Here is an 18,899-nt window from a genome sequence, read left to right as displayed (position 1 = left end):
CACATAAAGCGGAGGAAGATGGACACAGATGGTAGCTCAGGGCCAGTCTTCCTCAGCAAAAAGAGGAGGATTAGCATGGATGTTAGCACAGGACTGATCTTCCTCACAAAAAAAAAAAAAAAAAAAAACACCAATAGTTACCCACCCTCATAGGAACCGAGTTACTGAATTAGTACTAAGAATTGTTTTCTAACCTTAATGAAGAACAGAAAAGCATAAAGATAAATGTTGGGTCAAGGTAAGAGAAATACTTACTCAACATGTTCCAAACAATCAAAAGAGGAAAGATGAGCACAGAGCAGAGCAGAAAAACGCTCAAAGCCCATACATTTAAGTCAGAAGTACTTCAACTTGATCTGTAGTTTAGAAATAACCCAACTAGTAGAGACTCCACTGCCATTATCAGGGCCTACACAGCTCAGCAAGGCTCATTCATTACTTGGAAGCAAAAGGTACCATAATAAGGTTTTTAAAAAAATGCTTAGTATTAATTCGACCTTTCAGATGGAGGCACTAGTCAGTGGGATCATTCCACCTACAAAAGGCTCTGATCTGTATTTATTTGTATTCTATTTTTAAACATTACAATTGGCCTGTGGTATACAGAATAAAACTCCTTTTACTAGACTACACTCATGGTACATTAGTAAAAATCAAAAGAAAAAGCAAAATTAACAAGCACATGATACAGTGCTCAGTACATCGTTTGTCACTAGTAAAATGCACAATGGCTATAATCACACAGACAGACAATACCAAGCATTCTCTGAGGATATGAAAAAACTGGAACCGTCACACATTGCTGGTGGGAATGTAAAATGGTGCAGCCACTTTGGAAAAGAGTTTGTCAGTTTCTTAAAAGTTAAGCATAAACTTACCATAAGACCCAGCAATGTCACTCCTTGAAATCTAACCAAGAGAAATAAAAACATATGTCCACATATATGGTGAATTCATCAACAAAATGTGTGTATCTATACAATGAAATATTATTTGGCAATTAAAAAGGACAAAATATTGATATATGCTACAACATAGACGAACCTCAGAAACATTATGCTAGGTAAAAGACGACGGAAAAAAAATGACTGCATATTGTATTAGTCTACTTGTATGGAATTTCCAGAAAAGACAAATTTATAGAGATAGAAAACAGATAAGTAGTTGGCTGGGCCGGGAGCAAGGCACGACTGCAAACATGCTTAAGGGAATTTTGGGGGGCTTAATCAAAATGGATTATGATGATGGTTGCACAACTTTATAAATTTACTGAAAATCAGTACATTTTATACTTACAATGGGTGAATTTTATGGTATGTAAATTATACCTCAATAAAAAGAACTAGCAAAAGCTAATAAATAATGATACCTATGTTCAACACCTGCTGACTACTCTCAATTGCCAAACATTTACTTCTGAGCTAATTCTAAGAGCAAATAGATTGAAACATGCATTGTCAATTGCACTACATCTGCAGGCTGTATTTATTCACTGAACCAACACTTAGCAAAGACTTACTACAAGCAAGATATTGTGTACTGCTCTCTTTTGTCTGCTAACTGAATATCACTAGTAGACGTAGAAGAAAAACTACTATAAATCTAAATTCCTTTCCTTCTATAACTGTTTTAAATATGATGCAAAGGGAACAAGAAAAACTAAGCACCTGGGTTAATTACAAAATAAGAAATAGATTATTACAAACAATAAACATTTTAAAGCAAAATAAAAATGCTATTAATCAGAATACTAGGTAATATCTGAAAATTTTTCAAAACAGTCATTCATGGTGACTTGTAATAACACTCTTGACTCCTGATCAAAATCTCTCATGTCCCTTGGCTTTGTTTTTAATTTTGTTAACAAATACTGCCTTACTATTAATAACAGCCAATATGCCATTTTAATGAATTTCACCCCGCGAACACACCACCAGCATTTCATCTGTTCTTACTCATGAAGTGCTGTGTCAACACAGGCATCATCTAGCTATATAAGAAGGAACTGCATATGTTTAACCAGAAGAAAAGTTAGGGGGTAGGGGGATCAGATGACACGTGATAAACGACAAAGACTGTTCAACCTACACAAGGTATATTTACTTCACCTAAAACACTGAATAAAATTAGTGTAAATCCTTTCCAAAACAAACTGCTTCAGCAAGATCCAGAAAATATCCAAATGATAATTCACTTTTCCTGCCTGACCTCCAATTAATTCTACCACCCAAACCCATCCTCTCTGCATATACAGTTGTTTAATTATCTTCCTTCCTATAGGTAGATAAGAATGAAGTGACAGGAACACTTTATAATATCACATATCAAAATATTTATTTGGGGAATACTTTAATATCTCTTCAAGCAGGGATATATTTCTACAAGTTATCACTGCTTATCACAAAAAAAGAATTATTGGTTAGTTCAACAAATATTTACAGGACACAACAAGAAGAAGACAAAAAAGACCCATGTCCTAAGAGAGCTTGTATTCTGTCCATTAAATAAACTCAAAAACCAAGAAGAATATAAGAAGACAACACTTAGTGTACTAAGCATTCCACATCACAATCATTAGGTAATTAAATGCCAACCCTGCTCCACTGTTTCTATCTAAATTAAGTATTGCTGGAGGAGGCTCTGCTATTCATTTCCACGGAATAAAAAACAACCCCAATAACGAAGCATTAAAAATTAGTTCCAAGTCTATAATCTCTCAAAAATAAATATCTATCAGTTGTTTCATAACTAAAAACGTCTGAGACTCTTTTAGAGAATATAGGAAATCAGACATTGAACACTTAGTGATCAATTAACTATAACAAAAAAGTTATAAAGCACTTTAGATATTTGAACAAACAACCCATACTTTACCAAAATGAAGCAACAAACCATAAAATCATTCTTAGACTTAGAAACATTCCCCAGAAGATAATCAATAATGAACCAAAATGAATCTCAATATTTCCTTTTGGTCACACACACACAGAAGTGCTAACTATTGTGACCGAAATGCTTTCCAAAAAGATAAGTCAGGGTCAACTGGGACAGTCAATTGCAGAATTAAAAAATATATCTCTATAATTTAATCATACTTAAAAAAAAAGAGTACAGATGAGAAGAAAGGAGAATGACTCCCATCAAGGATAAAATGAGAAGAGACAGTTTTAGTAGAGTCCCAAATGCCACCATGATTTCACATCAATTTAAAAATATTAAGCTCCACATAATAAGCTACCTACCAATGGAAAATGTTATTTTGTTTTTTTCCCAAAAGCTATAATAAGTTGCTTTGAGTCATCTACATTCTCTTCACGAGTAACCCTTATCACTAACAACTCAAATATATTGTACTGAATGTCAGCATAGAATAGGATTTTAAGTATAGTTATAGAGTTGTATTTCCATTAAGAAATTCAAGAGGCCCAAATGGAGCCCAAATCTATAATCATTAACCTCTCTCTTCCCCTCATTACCACTCTCCAAATAGAAAGTTATATGACAATACAGAGAGATAAACAGAGGCTCCCAATTAACACTTTGAGAATTCTAATACTTAGACAAATCTCCTGATAAAACCTTTGGACCCCTACTTCATACTTTCCACCAGAATTCCAAATGGAATAAAAATAACATTAAAAATAAAACCATTAGAGTACTAAAAGAAAATTCAGGTATATGATATCATAATCTTGGTAATGGAGAATGCCCATGACATTTAAGCCAGAAATCACTCTACAATGGGAAGACTGATAAATCTGACTACATAAAAACTTCTATTATTCATTAAGTGTAAAAAAAAAAAAAAAAAAGACAAAGCACACATACAGTGTAATTTTACTTTTTTTATATTTTAATTTTTTCAGACAGACATTTACATCAAAATGTTAAACAGTGGTTATCTCTATGTGGCTAGACTATATATAAGCATCACTTGCATTCATACCTTTTTTATTCTCTAAATTTTCTCTAGTAAGAATGCATTATCTTTATAATTTAAAAAATGACCAATCTTTCTTCACTGCAAAAAATAAAATCTATGTTTCCCTGTCTCAACAATGGTTGCCTGCCCATTTCCTTCAGATAAAAAATAAAACCAAAAAAAATGAATTTTGAATAGAGCATGGGTTAAACAACAGAACCATGACTAAGGACTTGATGTACTTGTGAAAGTGGTAGAAATGCAAATAAAAAGTCCACCTAACACTAACTTGATTTCTGACAAAGGCACCACGGCAATCCAATGAGAAAAGAAAAATATTTTTTAAAAATATTGGTGCTGGTGACTATAGTTAACAATACTGTATTGTATACTTGGAAGTTGCTAAGAGAAGAAATCTTAAATATTCTCACCATTATAACAGCATGGTAATTATGCGAGGTAAAAGATGCGTTTACTAACCCTATTGTGGTAAACATTTGGCAATATATACATGCATCGATTGTACACCTTAAATTTATAAAATGTCAATTATATTTCAATAAAGCTAGAAAAAAAATTGGTGCTGGATAACTGGGTATGGGAAATATGGCGGAAAAAAATGAACCTTGACTCCTAACTCACACCACCCATTAAAATTGGCTGAATATGTATCATAGACCTAAACATAAAAGTTAAACTATAAACCTTATAGAAGAAAGTAAAGGAGAATATCTTTGCAACATGGGGATAAGCAACAGGGTCTTAGGCAGAAAAACCAGTAACCATAAAAAAAAATTTGTCATTGGTCATAAAGGAATCTTTTCAGATGACATGCCTATCCAGACTAGGGAAACTAAAGAAAAAATAAGCAAGTGAGACTTCATCAGATCAAAGAGCTTCTACAAGACAAATGAAACCAGAATCAAAATGAACAGACAACCCACCAGCTAGGAGAAAATATCTGCAAAACATATATCTGACAAGGGGTTAATCTCCATAATATATAAAGAACCCACACAACTGAACAACAAAAAAACAAACAACCCCATCAAAAAATGGGCAGAGGAAATGAACAGACACTTCTCCAAAGAAGATATACAGATGGCCAAGAGGCACATGAAAAGATGTTCAACATCACTAATCATCAGGGAAATGCACATCAAAACAACACTAAGACACCACCTCACGCCCATTAGAATGGTTATAATCACCAAGACAAAAAACAACAAATGTTGGAGAGGATGTGGAGAAACAAGAACCCGCATACACAGCAGATGGGAATGCAAACTGGTGCAGCCTCTATGGAAAACGGTATGGAGATTCCTCAAAGAATTAAAAATAGAAATACCCTATGATCTAGCTATCCCACTACTGGGAATCTATCCAACGAACCTGAAATCAACAATCCCAAGAGGCTTATGCACCCCTATGTTCACTGCAGCATTATTCACTATAGCCAAGAAGTGGAAGCCACCCAAGTGTCCCTCGACTGATGATTGGATCAAGAAGAGGTGGTATATATATACAATGGAATACTACTCAGCCATAAAAAAAGACAAAATCGTCCCATTTGCAACAACATGGATGGCCCTGGAGGGTATTAAGTTAAGTGAAATAAGCCAGAAAGAGAAAGACAAACACAGTATGATCTCACTCATATGTGGAATATAAACCAACACACGGACAGTGAAAACTGTATTGTGGTTACCAGAGGCAATGGGGATAGGGGGTGGGCACAAGGGGTGAAGGGAGACATATATATGGTGATGGACAAACAAAAATGTACAACCCAAAATTTCACAATGTTATAAACTATTAAAACATCAATAAAAAAATTGATTAAAAAAAATAGACATGCCACAGACTGTGAGAAAACTTTGCAAAACATATATCTGATAAAGAACTGATATCTAGGATATATAAAGAACTTGTACAGGGCCAGCCCCGTGGCTTGGAGGTTAAGTGCGCACGCTCCGCTACTGGTGGCCTGGGTTCGGATCCCAGGCGTGCACCGACGCACTGCTTCTCCGGCCATGCTGAGGTCGCGTCCCACATACAGCAACTAGAAGGATGTGCAACTATGACATACAACTATCTACTGGGGCTTTGGGGGAAAAAAAAAAGGAGGAGGATTAGCAATAGATGTTAGCTCAGAGCCGGTCTTCCTCAGCAAAAAGAGGAGTATTAGCATGGACGTTAGCTCAGGGCTGATCTTCCTCACAAAAAAAAAAAAAAAGAGCCCAAGTATATAATACATAATAGCCAAAAACTGAAAACAGCCTAGGTAGCCATCAACAGGAGATGGCTAACAGACTGTGGTTTATACATATAATGGAATACTACTCAGCAATAAAAAAGGAACAAAGTGCTGATATACACAACAATATGGATGACTCTCAAAAACTATGCTGAGCTAAAGAAGCCAGATACAAAAGAGTACATACTATATAGAATTCTATTTAAATGAAGTTCTAGAAGAGGCAAAAGTAAGCTTTAATATTAACAAAAACTCAAGAAGAGTGACTGACTCTAAGGGAATGGGGTGTGGAATTAGCTGAACAGGCAGACGAGGGAGATTTCTGGGTTGGTAATGTGTTATATTTTGATAAAGATTTGCACTACACAGGTGTGTGCATCTGTCAAAACTCATCAATGGTATACTTCAGATTTATACATTTCATTGTATGTAAATTTAATCTTTAAAAAAATAAATAAGGGGCTGGCCCAGTGGCATAGTGGTTAAGTTTGTGTGCTCCACTTCGGCGGTCTGGGGTTCACAGGTTTGGATCCCGGATGCAGACCTATACATCGCTTATCAAGCCATGCTGTGGCAGGCATCCCACATATAAAATAGAGGAAGTTGGGCACAGATGTTAGCTCAAGGCCAATCTTCCTCAGCAAAAAAAAAAATATATTGAACTCTACTGAATGAAATGTATGCTGAAGTGTTTAAAGAAGTGTACTAATATCTGAACTTACTTTAAATGAATCAAAAACAAAAAATGGATAAAGGGATAGATAACTATGATAAAGCAAATATAGCAAATTATTAATTAGATGGTGAGTATATGAATGCTGTCAATTCTTTCAACTTTACTATACTCTGAAATTTTCCATAATAAAATGTTGGGAGAAAATTTAAATTCTAACCATTAGCTTATTAAGTTGCACATAGTATTTCTTAAAATTCAACAATTTCACTCCTAGATATATACCCCAACGTACAGAAACTTCACATGGGCTCCAGGAATGCTCACAGCAATACTTTCCATAATAGCAAAAAAATGAAAAACAATCTAAATATCCATCAAGTAGACTGCAGCAACATGCTGTTTATGCTAACAGTGAAAATGAATAAACCACGATATGGGTGAATCTTAGAAACACAATTTCGAGTGAAAAAAGCAAATCACAAAAGAATATATATAAATGTCAAACTTTTATAAAGATTAAAAAAAACAAGTAAAACTAAACAATACTGTTTAGGGACACATACAAACGTGGTAATCTATGAAATAAAGCAAAGGAATAACAAAAAAATTTCAGCGTAGCAGATGGAAAAGGATGCAGGAAGACTGATCAAGCAGCAGCAGCACACAGGTAATTTCAACTGGCTAGCATTCTGTTCACAAACTTGAGCAGCGATTACATGAATGTTTTTTATGCTTCATAATTCATATTTACATGCTATATTCTCTTAATGTTTAGAATATTTCAGAAATCAAAATGGGAAAAGAGGGCCTCAAGATAATTATCCACTATTTCTTTACAACTATCTATGTTGTATACGTATACTACACGGCCTTACCTTGGAGCGAGATGTTTCCAAATTCAGAATTTGGGGGATTTTAGAATGGTACATAAAGTACATACACCTTTACAGTATATTCCCGAAAACCCTCCTGGGAGTCTGGGGTAGCACTCTGAAATCAAACATATTAATATTTCTCAGGGAAAGCTATTACTATTTACACCAAGAGAGATGAACTGACTATAAATATTCTAACATCAGATCTGGTCAGATGTTACCAACAAATAAGTTTTACCAAAAACTTGGTTTTCAGAGCTCTTCATATATCAGAACTGTGGGTGAGGGACTATGGACCTGTACTTTCAAAGAGCTTCAACTTCACCTAAATATTAAGTTCCACACATTACTTTTTTTTTAACCTCTCTACCTAATTCATTTTCCTTAAAGATTTTCTGAACATCAAAATGTAAGTTTGAAAGTAATCCCATTTGTGCCATAAACGCCAAACTTTCATTTCACAAAAGAAAAACATGTATAAGACAATTTTTCAATTTTTAATTCTATTTTACTTTTATATCTTTATAATATTTGCACTTATTACATAGTAGGGAAAAAATACATGTATAATTTTAATTATGCACATAACCAACATCAAGCTGAAAGTCTAAGCACTGTGATAAGAAATATTTTCATATAGTTTACAAGTATAATGAAATTTATCAAATAAAGCATTTTGTATTCTAAGTCACTGAAAATTGTAAATAAATTTTTCATCACCTTTCCCCATCAACACTAGTCTTAAGTAACAGTTTACCCAAGCCTGAATCCCATAGGTTATTATTAATCATTTACTCTTTTAAAAAGTAAAACAAATTAAAACCCAAAAGCACAGACCTTTAGAAAGACATTTCTCCAGCATAACACTAAAGCACAATTCTTTTTACCATAATATTTGGGTAAGCAGTATGAGAAGCTGAGTTTTTTTGTTTTTTGGGGGGGTTTTTTTTGTGAGGAAGTTGGCTCTGAGCTAACATCTGTTGCTAATCCTCCTCTTTTTTTTTGCTTGAGGAAGACTGGCCCTGAGCTAACATCTGTGCCCATCTTCCGCTATCTTGTATGTGGGACGCTACCACACATGGCTTGAGGAGCGGTGTGTAGGTCCACACCTGGGATTTGAACCTGCAAACCCTCGGCCACCAAAGCAGAGCACAAAAACTTAATCACTAACCAGGCTGGCCCTCAAAACTCTATTTTTAAATAATGCCAACCAGCTCACAATCTGCAACTACAAATCTGATATATTCTCTTCAGACTAATTTAAGGACCCACATAAAATAACAAGTCTCTGCAGTGACAAAAAGACAATTTAGTCTCTATAATGACAGTGTCTTGGAATCTAGCTCTATCTATGTTTGATGATTGCCAGCACTTCTCTGATGGCAAATTCAAATGATAAGCTACTCATTCAAAATTATATAGCAAGAAATAGTTGCCAATAAAACCATTTTCCTTTTCAAAGAAAATTTAAAGCAATTAACTAAAAATATGCTAAATGCACACAGAAGTGAGCTCAATTTAATGAACACCACTATGCACCAAACACTGAGCTAAGCACTTAACAAGTTATCTTATACGACATTTTTTCCTACAGAGTTTACCTTCTAGGCCTAGCCTACTGAAGAATAACTATACAGTAACTTCTGGTATACTTCATCTTCTTACTTTTGTCATCTTAGGCGGTATACAATATTAAATGCTATTTTCTGAGCTCCTGAATGAACTAAGATTTATGGCTGTGTTTTTATTGGACTATATTGTTTTCTTTGTTAAAGAAAAAATATTTATTTTCCATAGTAAAACCAAAAGAAACGCCATATGCAGTAAAAGGGTGATCAATTGTGACACGCAGGCTAAATGGCAAGGTTTCAAATCTTTAAAGTGACCCCAGCCATTATGTCATCAGTATTTCAGGAAATATGTGTTTATAACATTCTTTCAAAGATTAATTCACGGAGATTCCATTTGGAAAGATGAAGAAGTTCTGGAGATGGATACTGGTGATGGTTGCACAACAATGTGAACTGTAATTAACGCCACCGAACTGTACACTTAAAAAGTGGTTAAAATGGCAAATTTTACGTTATGCATATGTTACCACAATAAAAAACATTAATTTGTTCTACTATTTCGTACAAAATATACATAATTTAAAACTAACTTACCATAACATGGTTGAAAAAACAATTTCAGCTCATCAATTTGCAATAGAAGCACCAGCAACCTCACTCCAAAGAAAAGAGTAAGGGACAATTTTTGACCTGGTAAGATTTACTGCAACTCAGGACCATAATTTAATCAACTAAAAACAACAATAACAAAGTCTGTCCAGTGAGCAGCATCTGATGTCAACTCTCATAGCAGTAACATGCCACCTTAATAAAAGTGTAAAGTGTCTTGGCTCTGTTAGGCACTCGATAAACGAATGAACCAAACTGTTTACTGAGCATGTGTAATTTCATTTGTAAAAACAGCCTTCGTTTTAATAGTTTAGAAAATACTTTAATAAAACAGAATGTATGATCATACTACATATACAAATAACTCAGGTTCAAGCTCAGAATAACCCTAATAATTATGACTAACATCAGTAAAGACCCAGAGATGAAAGTGAAGTGTACTAAATTTCTATCTGGGATTGAATATGAACCTGATAAATACTTGAGATTTGCTGTACTATTTTTAACTGAACTTTTTGGCCTTAGGTCAAAGTTTTGCTAGCAAAATACCAAAATGAAAATGCTGGGAGTGAAGCCCAGAGTCTCTACTTTGGCTGAGGAAAAGCTATGCCCTTCATGCAACCAATCCTACCACTGATGGAAGACTTCTCAAGACCGCCCAGGGTGCCATGCTCCCACGAAAACATACCAACACCACACCAATGTGAAAATCAGTAGCAGAAAACGTCCAACATGTCCGACAGAATACAGTGCATCATCACACTCTGCGCACCGTAGGGAAAGACACACTTTTCAGTCAGTTCCTGCACTTTGGCCAAACAGCACTGAGTCACTCTGCAAATGATTCCAGAAACCTCAAAGGATAAGCAACGGCTTCTGAAGAAAAGTCAGTCACTGGGAAGGGAGGAGACACAGTTTTTCTCATCATATAGTCACTAGGTCTCTCCCAGCAGGGAGCAGAATTGAACACTAGTTCTGGTAGAGAGGATCTAAAGGATCCAAGGATCACCCACCCCAACTCCAGTCCTCCCGAGTTAGTTCAATATCCAGAGCATCTTTTTCACTTTCTTCTCCTCCCCAGGGTAAAAATTTACACCCCCTTTTCCCATAAATTCATCTCTACTGCACACAAATCAAATTGTCTGTGCCATACAACCGTCTATCACAACAAAAATAAGAAATAAGCAGGCATTCTACAGTGTATTCCTGATTTGTAAAACATGTTCCTTTCTTAATCAAGTGCCAACTAGCAGACTACGTGGCTATTAATTTGGATTTCAAAGGCCGTCTTGCGAAAGCGATACAATGAAAAGGAGAGATTGATTCCACTCTATAATTCAGATTGATTCTTTGGCTCCGGCGCAATCATCCGGGAAATTAAATTTACATAAATTAAAACGCACTAAATTGCAACTGTGAATGTCCAAAGACAACTGAAAACAGGAAAACTTGAGCTATGTGTTTCAAGATTTCAGACAAAACTGCGAGACTGCGGGCAGCTCTTTGTCATGGACCCCAGGTGGGTACTCCAATAGGGACAGCATCAGGTTTCTCCCTCGCTTGGACCCACGTCCCCACGCAGCATGACACTCTTCAAATTGGCTAGTCTGGTGTCCGAAGGACAGCAAATCCTCCAGCCTACTCCCCAAACCCAGAGGGTAGGCGGGAAGAGGAGAAGCCAGTTTGCTCCCAGCGCTCCATGAAGGGGGCGGCCGGGGATGACACCAGCCCGAGGGGGTGTCGGGGAAGAATCAAAGGCGGGACTCTAGTCCTGGAACTTGGTCGCAGAAGTGTCTGTCTCGACCCGGGCCCCGGCTACCGCGGGCTGGGCGGGGTGGGGCGAGACCCCCCACCGATGGGTGGGCACAGAGGGGTGAGCTCCGAGCCACTCGCGGGGAGGGCTCCCGGCCCCGGCCACCTACCAGCAGGCTCTCCACGTTGATGGGCGAGCGCGGGTCTCGGATCAGCGCCTCCAGCTTCCTCTGGCGGCTCGCGCCCGCCCCGTCCCCCGGCACGGCCTCGGGGGCGCCGGGCATTTTCCCCGTCGGCGCGGGCCGGCTCATGCCGCCGCCTCCGGGCCGCACTGCCGCTCCCCGCGCTGCGGCCCGGCCGCCTCGGGGCCTAGCGCCGCCCCCGAACCGACGGCTCCAGGCGGGGCTCCGCCCGGGCCCACCACCCGCCTCTAGCTCCGGCTTCGGGTCTGGGCGCGGGTCCCGGGCCTGCGGCTGTCCGAGGGGCCGGCCCGGCCCGGGGGAGCGGAGAGGAGCAGGCGGCGTCCCCGCCCCTCAGTCAGATTCGCGCCGCCGGGTCCGCTCGTCCGCCGGGAGCTCCCTCAGGACTCCGAGGGCGGGAGCGGCGAAGTGGCGCCGCCACCGCCCGGCCCGGCCCGGCCCACCGCACCCGCCCTCTGGGCTCCGGGAGGCTGAGGCCCAGGCTCGCACAGCTACGGCCGCCGCCAGCCCGCTCCCATGACCGCCGCCGGCCGCCGCAGTCCCACCAGCCCGCTCCCCTCACGCACTCCCGCGCGCCGCCCGTCCCCGGCCGCGCGCAGCCGCTACCCACAAGCCCCTCGGCCCGCGGCCGCAGGCGCGCGCCCCCGCTCGCCCCGCCCCGCCCCGCGCGCGCCGCCGCCGCCGCCCCCGCCCGCCGGCCTCCGCCTCTTCTCGACCCTTTTCCTCCTGTTTTCTCGTTTCCTCCCGTCTGCTCCGCTTCGCGTTTCTTCCTTTTTGAGCCTCCTTCCTACCCGCTTCCTCCTCCCCCTTTTTGAGTTCTCAGAGGGTAACTGGCCGGGCGCGCGGTCACCGCCTCACTTGACCCGCGGAGCTCCAGCAGGGGGAGGGGAGAGCGCCCCGGGGTCTCGGGTGGGCCCGCGGCCCCGCGCCCCCGACCCTGCCCCGGCGGACGACCCCGCGGACCCGGAGGCCGGCCCGCCCACCTCCATTGCCCTGTCCTGCCGCCGCCGCGTCCAGGGGGAGGGGGCGTAGGGGGATGGGTCGGTCCGCGGCCCCCCCACCCCACCCCGCGCCCGGCCCCCGCTGAGTCAGCGCGCAACTATGCGGGCCTTGCATCACCCGCGCCAAAATAATAGCGACCGCCAGTCGCCCTCGCCTGCAGTGCCCTGCGCTTGCAAGGGGCCTCCCTGGACCACGGAAGTTTTAGTGGGAAGGCTGGGAGGGTGTGCAATGGGAGTCGGAACTCGGGAAGAGGACGGGGTGTTGGAATCCTAGTCCTGGGGCAGGAGGGCCTGGAAGAGTTGCCTCCGCCCCCGGGGCAGAAGTCCTGGAGTCCCGGAAACCTTTCTGCGCGTCCCTAACAGTCGTCTCCCAGCCGGGGCTTAAACACTAGTCATGAAGAGAACAAGAAGGCGATAGAAAAATGCTTTCCAGACGCAGGGTTTCGTGAGGTCTTTGCCTTTTGGGGGGCGGTTATGGGGGCCGCGCCTCCACATTCCTGCCCTCTCGCGGCCGGTGCCATTGGTCAGATCCACCCAGGGCGCAATCCGAAAAATATGTGCCAAGAGCTATAAAACTGTTCATTGAGCCTGTTTGACCCGGTAAACCCATTTAAGGAAGTACATTTCTAAGGAAATGATCCAAAGGGGGGAGAGGGGGAGAACTTGCATAAAGATGTTTATAGCAGGGCTATTCAGAATGTTCATAATAACCGAAACCTGGGAATGGACCCAATTGTCCAACAATTGGGGCATAATCCAAACAAGCTCTGTCACATTAACAGAAAGAATCCTGGCAAGTATGCAGGATTCCTGTCATGAAATTTTAGCAAATACGTGAAAAGATGTATTGGAAATAAGGTTAAATGAAACAACAAATACAGCATAGTTTGTACACACTGTTTAAAGCTATGTAAAATGAACAGCTGTAAGAACGGGAAGATACAGTTGTTTTTAAGTGGGGCTTTTTCCTCTAAAGATGCTTAAGAGAATATTAAAATTTAAAAAATTGAAAAACTGTAATAAGATAGATGGGCCATTCCAAAAAAGCTACAACATGATATCCATTAAGTAGTAAGAATCTTAAGAACTTTTCTCATTGTCATGTCAGAGAGATAGTTTTAAAGCCCTGACATTGTAAAAGTAGCATTTTAATCAGTAGGTGTTCCAGGAGCCTCATCTTTCCTTTTGTGTTAAAGCCACCCTCACTTGGAGTTAGGCAGGAAGAGGCCCTGGATGATCTAATACAGCTTTTTCCTCTCAGATAATAACACCGACTTCTGGTCAAAAGGTAAGTCCTTTAAGTCTGTATAATGAGTGACTCATTCATATTTCTCTAGACCACACCAAGAGGACAGAGTGAGCTAGACATGCCTCCTGCTTAGGCATTGGAGCAATATAATGAGATAATCCATGATTACGGATCCTTTTTCCTAATGACAATATAATATGCAAAGCAAAAGGAACACCATGTGGTTCTCAGGTTTCAAATTAATTTTTCAGTGACTGGCTGTATATTTTTATGGAGCTTGGTGAGCTAACAGGAAGCCATGGTCCCAGAGACTGTACATGAAAACCTTATTTAAAAAGAAAAAAAATGATCAACAAAATACAGAAAGTGGACACCTTTTACATATGTTCATTTACATAGGCTAGAAAAAGCCATAGCATAGAAGATTTTTATCCAAGACCTACACCATTGTCTATGTGGAAGAAAAGACGACTAAACTCTTGATATGAGTTAAATCTTTTTAGTCAGTACAACAGTTCTTGTTTTACCAAATTAATGCATTATTACAAAAGTTCAAACAAACCAGAAATATATAGAACATACCTTGAAAAATTGCTCTCCTAAATCTTCCTACACACACATTCTCTTATCTTTCAAGGCCTTTATCCATTCTCATAGTATGTATCTTTTTATACACATATGTACCTTTTTCCCACATATATGGCATTATACCATTTCATAGTGTTTTGCAACTTGATTTTTTCGCTTGATTGATTATATGTCTTAGAGATATCTCCATGTGTGTACACAGAGATCTACTTCATTCTTTTTAACTGCTGTACTGTATTCCATAGTATGGATGTACCATACTTTTATTTACTTTCTATTAGAGAGCATAGTGGTTAAGAACAGAGATAAATTGCCTGGGCTAAAATCCTGCCATGACCACACACTAGCTGCGTGTGTCTGTTTCCTTATAATATTTGTTATAAAGTGCTTAGAAGAGTGCTGGCCCTCAATAAATGTTAGATATTAGTATTTTCTCACTGTCACAAACATTGTTGCAGTTGACATCCTTATATATTTGCCTTCATGGGACATATTTAAATAGTATAGACTCCTAAAAGTGAAGTTGTTATATCAAGGGGTAGGCATACTGTAAATAGTTACACGTACTGCCAAACTGTCCCTTAAAAAGACTACACCAGTTTACATTCTCACCATTAGTAGAAGAAACTGCCAGTTTCCCTTTACCTTTGCCAATATTAAGTATTATAAATCTTTTTAATTTTTGCCAATTTGATGGGCAAACAAAATGCCATCTTGTTTTAATTTGTATACACTTAATTACCACTGAAGACGGGTATTTCTTGTTTCTATTTCTTCTGAAATTACTTATGTCTTTTGTCCATTGAATTTGCCTTTTTCTTATAGATTTATAGGAGCTCTTTATGTGTTATGGATATTCCTCCTTGTTATAACATAATGTTAAAATGTGTGTTATAGTTTGCAATTATTTTCTTCCAGTCTGTTGCTTGGCATTCAGTTTTGTTTGTGGTGTCTTTTGTCTCACAAAGTTTTTACCTTTTATGAAGTCAGATCCACCAGTATTTTGCTATACAGCTTCTGGGGTTTGTGTCTGGATTGGGAAAGATTTTAAACCCAATTTTTAGGGCATACGGGGGACTGAAATTGAGATAGACTCTCAGGAAATGGCAGTTTCCTAATAATACCAAACTCATCTCATCCCAAATGAGCCACAGAAAGAGACTCTCCCTGTGCTTGCTCTTCCCAGAGGGATTCCTGCTGCTTGGTAACTCTGTCCCAGGTTGGCTGCTTCCTTTATTTTTTTTTTCTTCCTCCCCAAAGCCCCAGTAGATAGTTGTATGTCATAGTTGCACATCCTTCTAGTTGCTGTATGTGGGACATGGCCTCAGCATGGCGGGAGAAGCGGTGCGTCGGTGCGCACCCAGGATCGAACCTGCGCCACCAGTAGCGGAGCGCGCGCACTTGACCGCTAAGCCACAGGGCCGGCCCCTGGCTGCTTCCTTTTTTAACACTGAGCACAGGTGGCACAGGTGGGAACTTGACGAAAACTTTGTTCAATGCTAAGAGTAATGGACAATAAACCCAGAGAATACAGGGCATTTAAACAGGCTGGCCTATCAGTGTATAAGGCTTTGATTCTACTGTAACTAGCTTTGTCTGTGGGACTTAGAAGCTCCACACCATTTTGTATGAATTTTTTCTGTTTCTTTTCTCTGTCTCTTCATTCCCAGCCCATTTCTAAGTGGTTGGTGTCAATTTAACACACACTACCCAGCAATACCTACCTTGCTCTCCTGACGCTTCTTAGTCCAAACTGCGGGAACAGGGCTCCCTCTCTGGTCTACCTGAGGCCCATCTGCTCTGTTCCAGTTTTTAATCTGAGGAATCTACCTCTTCCCCAGGAATTAATCCACCCTTCAGATGCAACCTTACCGTCTCCACCCACAAATAGGGCTGTAAAAGGACCATTTTTTGTGTTTCCGCGTGGCACTTGGAAGTACTTGTTTAATGATAATTATTATTATGTGCTAGACAATGTGCTTAATAGAAATTATCTTCTCAAAACAGCCTTTTGCTAATGGTAATATTACTCTGCCCATTTTCCAGATGATATAATAGGTACTCGGATATGTGCCAATGGAATGAATAAATGAATGGATGGATGGATGGATGAAAACAATGAACTCTGAATGGTCTGGGCTTCACCAAAACACATAACAACTTTTCCCATCTTGCTTCACATTGCAGAACAACTTATGTGGGGCTTCTGCCCCACATAAGCTAATATTTAATAACAGAATAAAAGAATAAACTCTCGATCCAAAGGTGTCATTATTTTTGTAAACTCCACTACTGTAAGGGATACCAGGTTTAATGGTTAATAAAATAGAGTTTCACCCTAAGTTTCATTCATGGTTCTGGTAATAACTCGCAGCATGAAGGAGAAAATTGCTGTACCCCTTTGTGAGTCAGTTCCCTCATACACAAAACAGAAATAATGAAGCTTGGTTGCTATTAAGGCTCTTTAAGATCTCCAGATGAAAGATACTGGATGCATCCAAGACAAATTATTCACCAGTATACTATGAAAGATTCTCAGAGGAGAAAGAGCTGGTCACAGCTCAAAAGTGTACTTGGAAGTAAGTAGTAAGTCACTCTAAAAATATATACATACACGTTTAAGAAGAGTGGTTCCAAGAAATGTCTGAGATCCTGGAAAGCTCAACTTTGATTCTGGTCTTGCCAGTTTAGCAGGAGACCTTGATGTCATATCTGGCAATCTTGTTTTCCCCATTAGTGAGATAGAAATGGCCCCAGGATGTTTTATGTGATTTCCTTGCTCAAAAACCTTCATTGGGTCCTCTGCGATTATGCTTGAAATTCTCAGCCTGGAATCGAGGGCTTTCTACAAGGTGTCACAGCCTCCCCTTCCAGACTTTTCTTTCACTGCTCCTCTTTACTTTTTCTCAAACTGAACAGACTTAACTCTTCTCTACTTTGCTCTTTGGTTAAGCCAGTTTCCACCCATATGGAATGCCATCCTTCCTTCGCTTCTCTACCCACCAAGCCTCTAACCATCCTCCACTAAGGCCCTCTGTTCCTGGAATGAAGGGGTTGACTTTTCCTGAGTTCTGGATCCCCTGTAGCTTTTAGCAAAATATTTTGCAAGGTGCTTGCCTCACATACGTGAAAAGCAATATCTTTATTTTTCTTTCAGTGTTTTTAACATCCAAAAAAATAGGTCTGTTATGTGTCCAGAGTAAATTAGTGATTTCCCATCATTTACCATCCACCATATGAAGGGTACTTTCCTACTCAAACACTTTGGTCCAGCAAACTACAAACTGTATAGGATACGTTTTTCACAGAAGAGTCCATCCCCACCTCTTAACTCTGCTCCTGCCATCCCACCTCCTCTATCCCCTCCCTCCCAGTCCTCCCATCCTACCCACCCTGGAAAGTACACTCCTTTCACTCCAGTTTCCTGTGTCCTGCTTTCCTTCCAAATTCAACTTGAGCATCGTGCTGGTTCTCTGGCAGATACAAAAAGGAACTGAGTATGGATTCTTTCTACATAGAGTTTGCAGTCAAGAATTGGTGATTGAATAGGTACTCAGTGTTTGTTTAATGACCAAATAATTGCATGAATATATACATGAAAAAATACAAATAATTGTAATTCAAGAAAGGTAAGTGCCCCAAAAAATTCACAGATAATATGCTAAGAGAACTCAAAGGATCCTGGAGCAAGAAATATCTTCTAGTCTAGCAAGGGGATCAGGAAAAGCAAGTGGCATGTGACCCAGGTCCTTAGGATTCAGTAGGGTTTGCAGATGAAAGAGAACAATCCTCCAAGCAAAACAAGGACAGGTGTGGGAAAGTATGAGGTAAATAAAAGGAAAAACAAGTAATGACTAGCGATCAGGTGCATGAGTGGTTAGCAAGAGTGGAGGAGGTAAGTTGAAGCCAGATCAGGAAAGGTCTAGAGTTAGTACTAACGTGCTATGTGATGTCACATAAGCCACTGCTGTCCTCCAGGACTCGCTGTAATTGGAGATGTGGCAGAGAGCACCATCCTCTATCCTGTCACCCTGTGTGGTGAACACTAGGGGACCTCTCAGCAATTATGGGCGTGGTAGGGGTGGGACATGGGACTCAGCAGCAGTATGATGAAGCAAAGTGTAAGGAGGCCAGTTTGGGAGACATTTTTGTAATCCACGGGCCACCATTTGTAATTAGGTGGTTTATGATCATAAGCA

At 40.3% G+C, this 18,899-nt stretch overlaps 1 protein-coding gene across 2 annotated transcripts in view; it reads right to left on the bottom strand.

Moving 5' to 3' along the window:
* The window catches only part of ROCK2 (Rho associated coiled-coil containing protein kinase 2), a 148,182-nt gene extending 135,902 nt beyond the window's left edge, over positions 1-12,280 (bottom strand). For both annotated transcript variants that reach the window (XM_058551784.1, XM_058551783.1), the window contains exon 1: positions 11,833-12,280. In XM_058551784.1, coding sequence (XP_058407767.1) covers positions 11,833-11,973 — 141 coding nt within the window. In that variant the 5' untranslated portion in view covers positions 11,974-12,280. The remainder of the gene's footprint in view (positions 1-11,832) is intronic.
* Between the last annotated feature and the right edge of the window lie 6,619 nt (positions 12,281-18,899).

This window comes from Diceros bicornis, chromosome 12 (assembly GCF_020826845.1).
Source record: "Diceros bicornis minor isolate mBicDic1 chromosome 12, mDicBic1.mat.cur, whole genome shotgun sequence".
NCBI lineage: Eukaryota > Metazoa > Chordata > Mammalia > Perissodactyla > Rhinocerotidae > Diceros > Diceros bicornis.
This window is presented reverse-complemented; position numbering and strand designations above follow the sequence as displayed.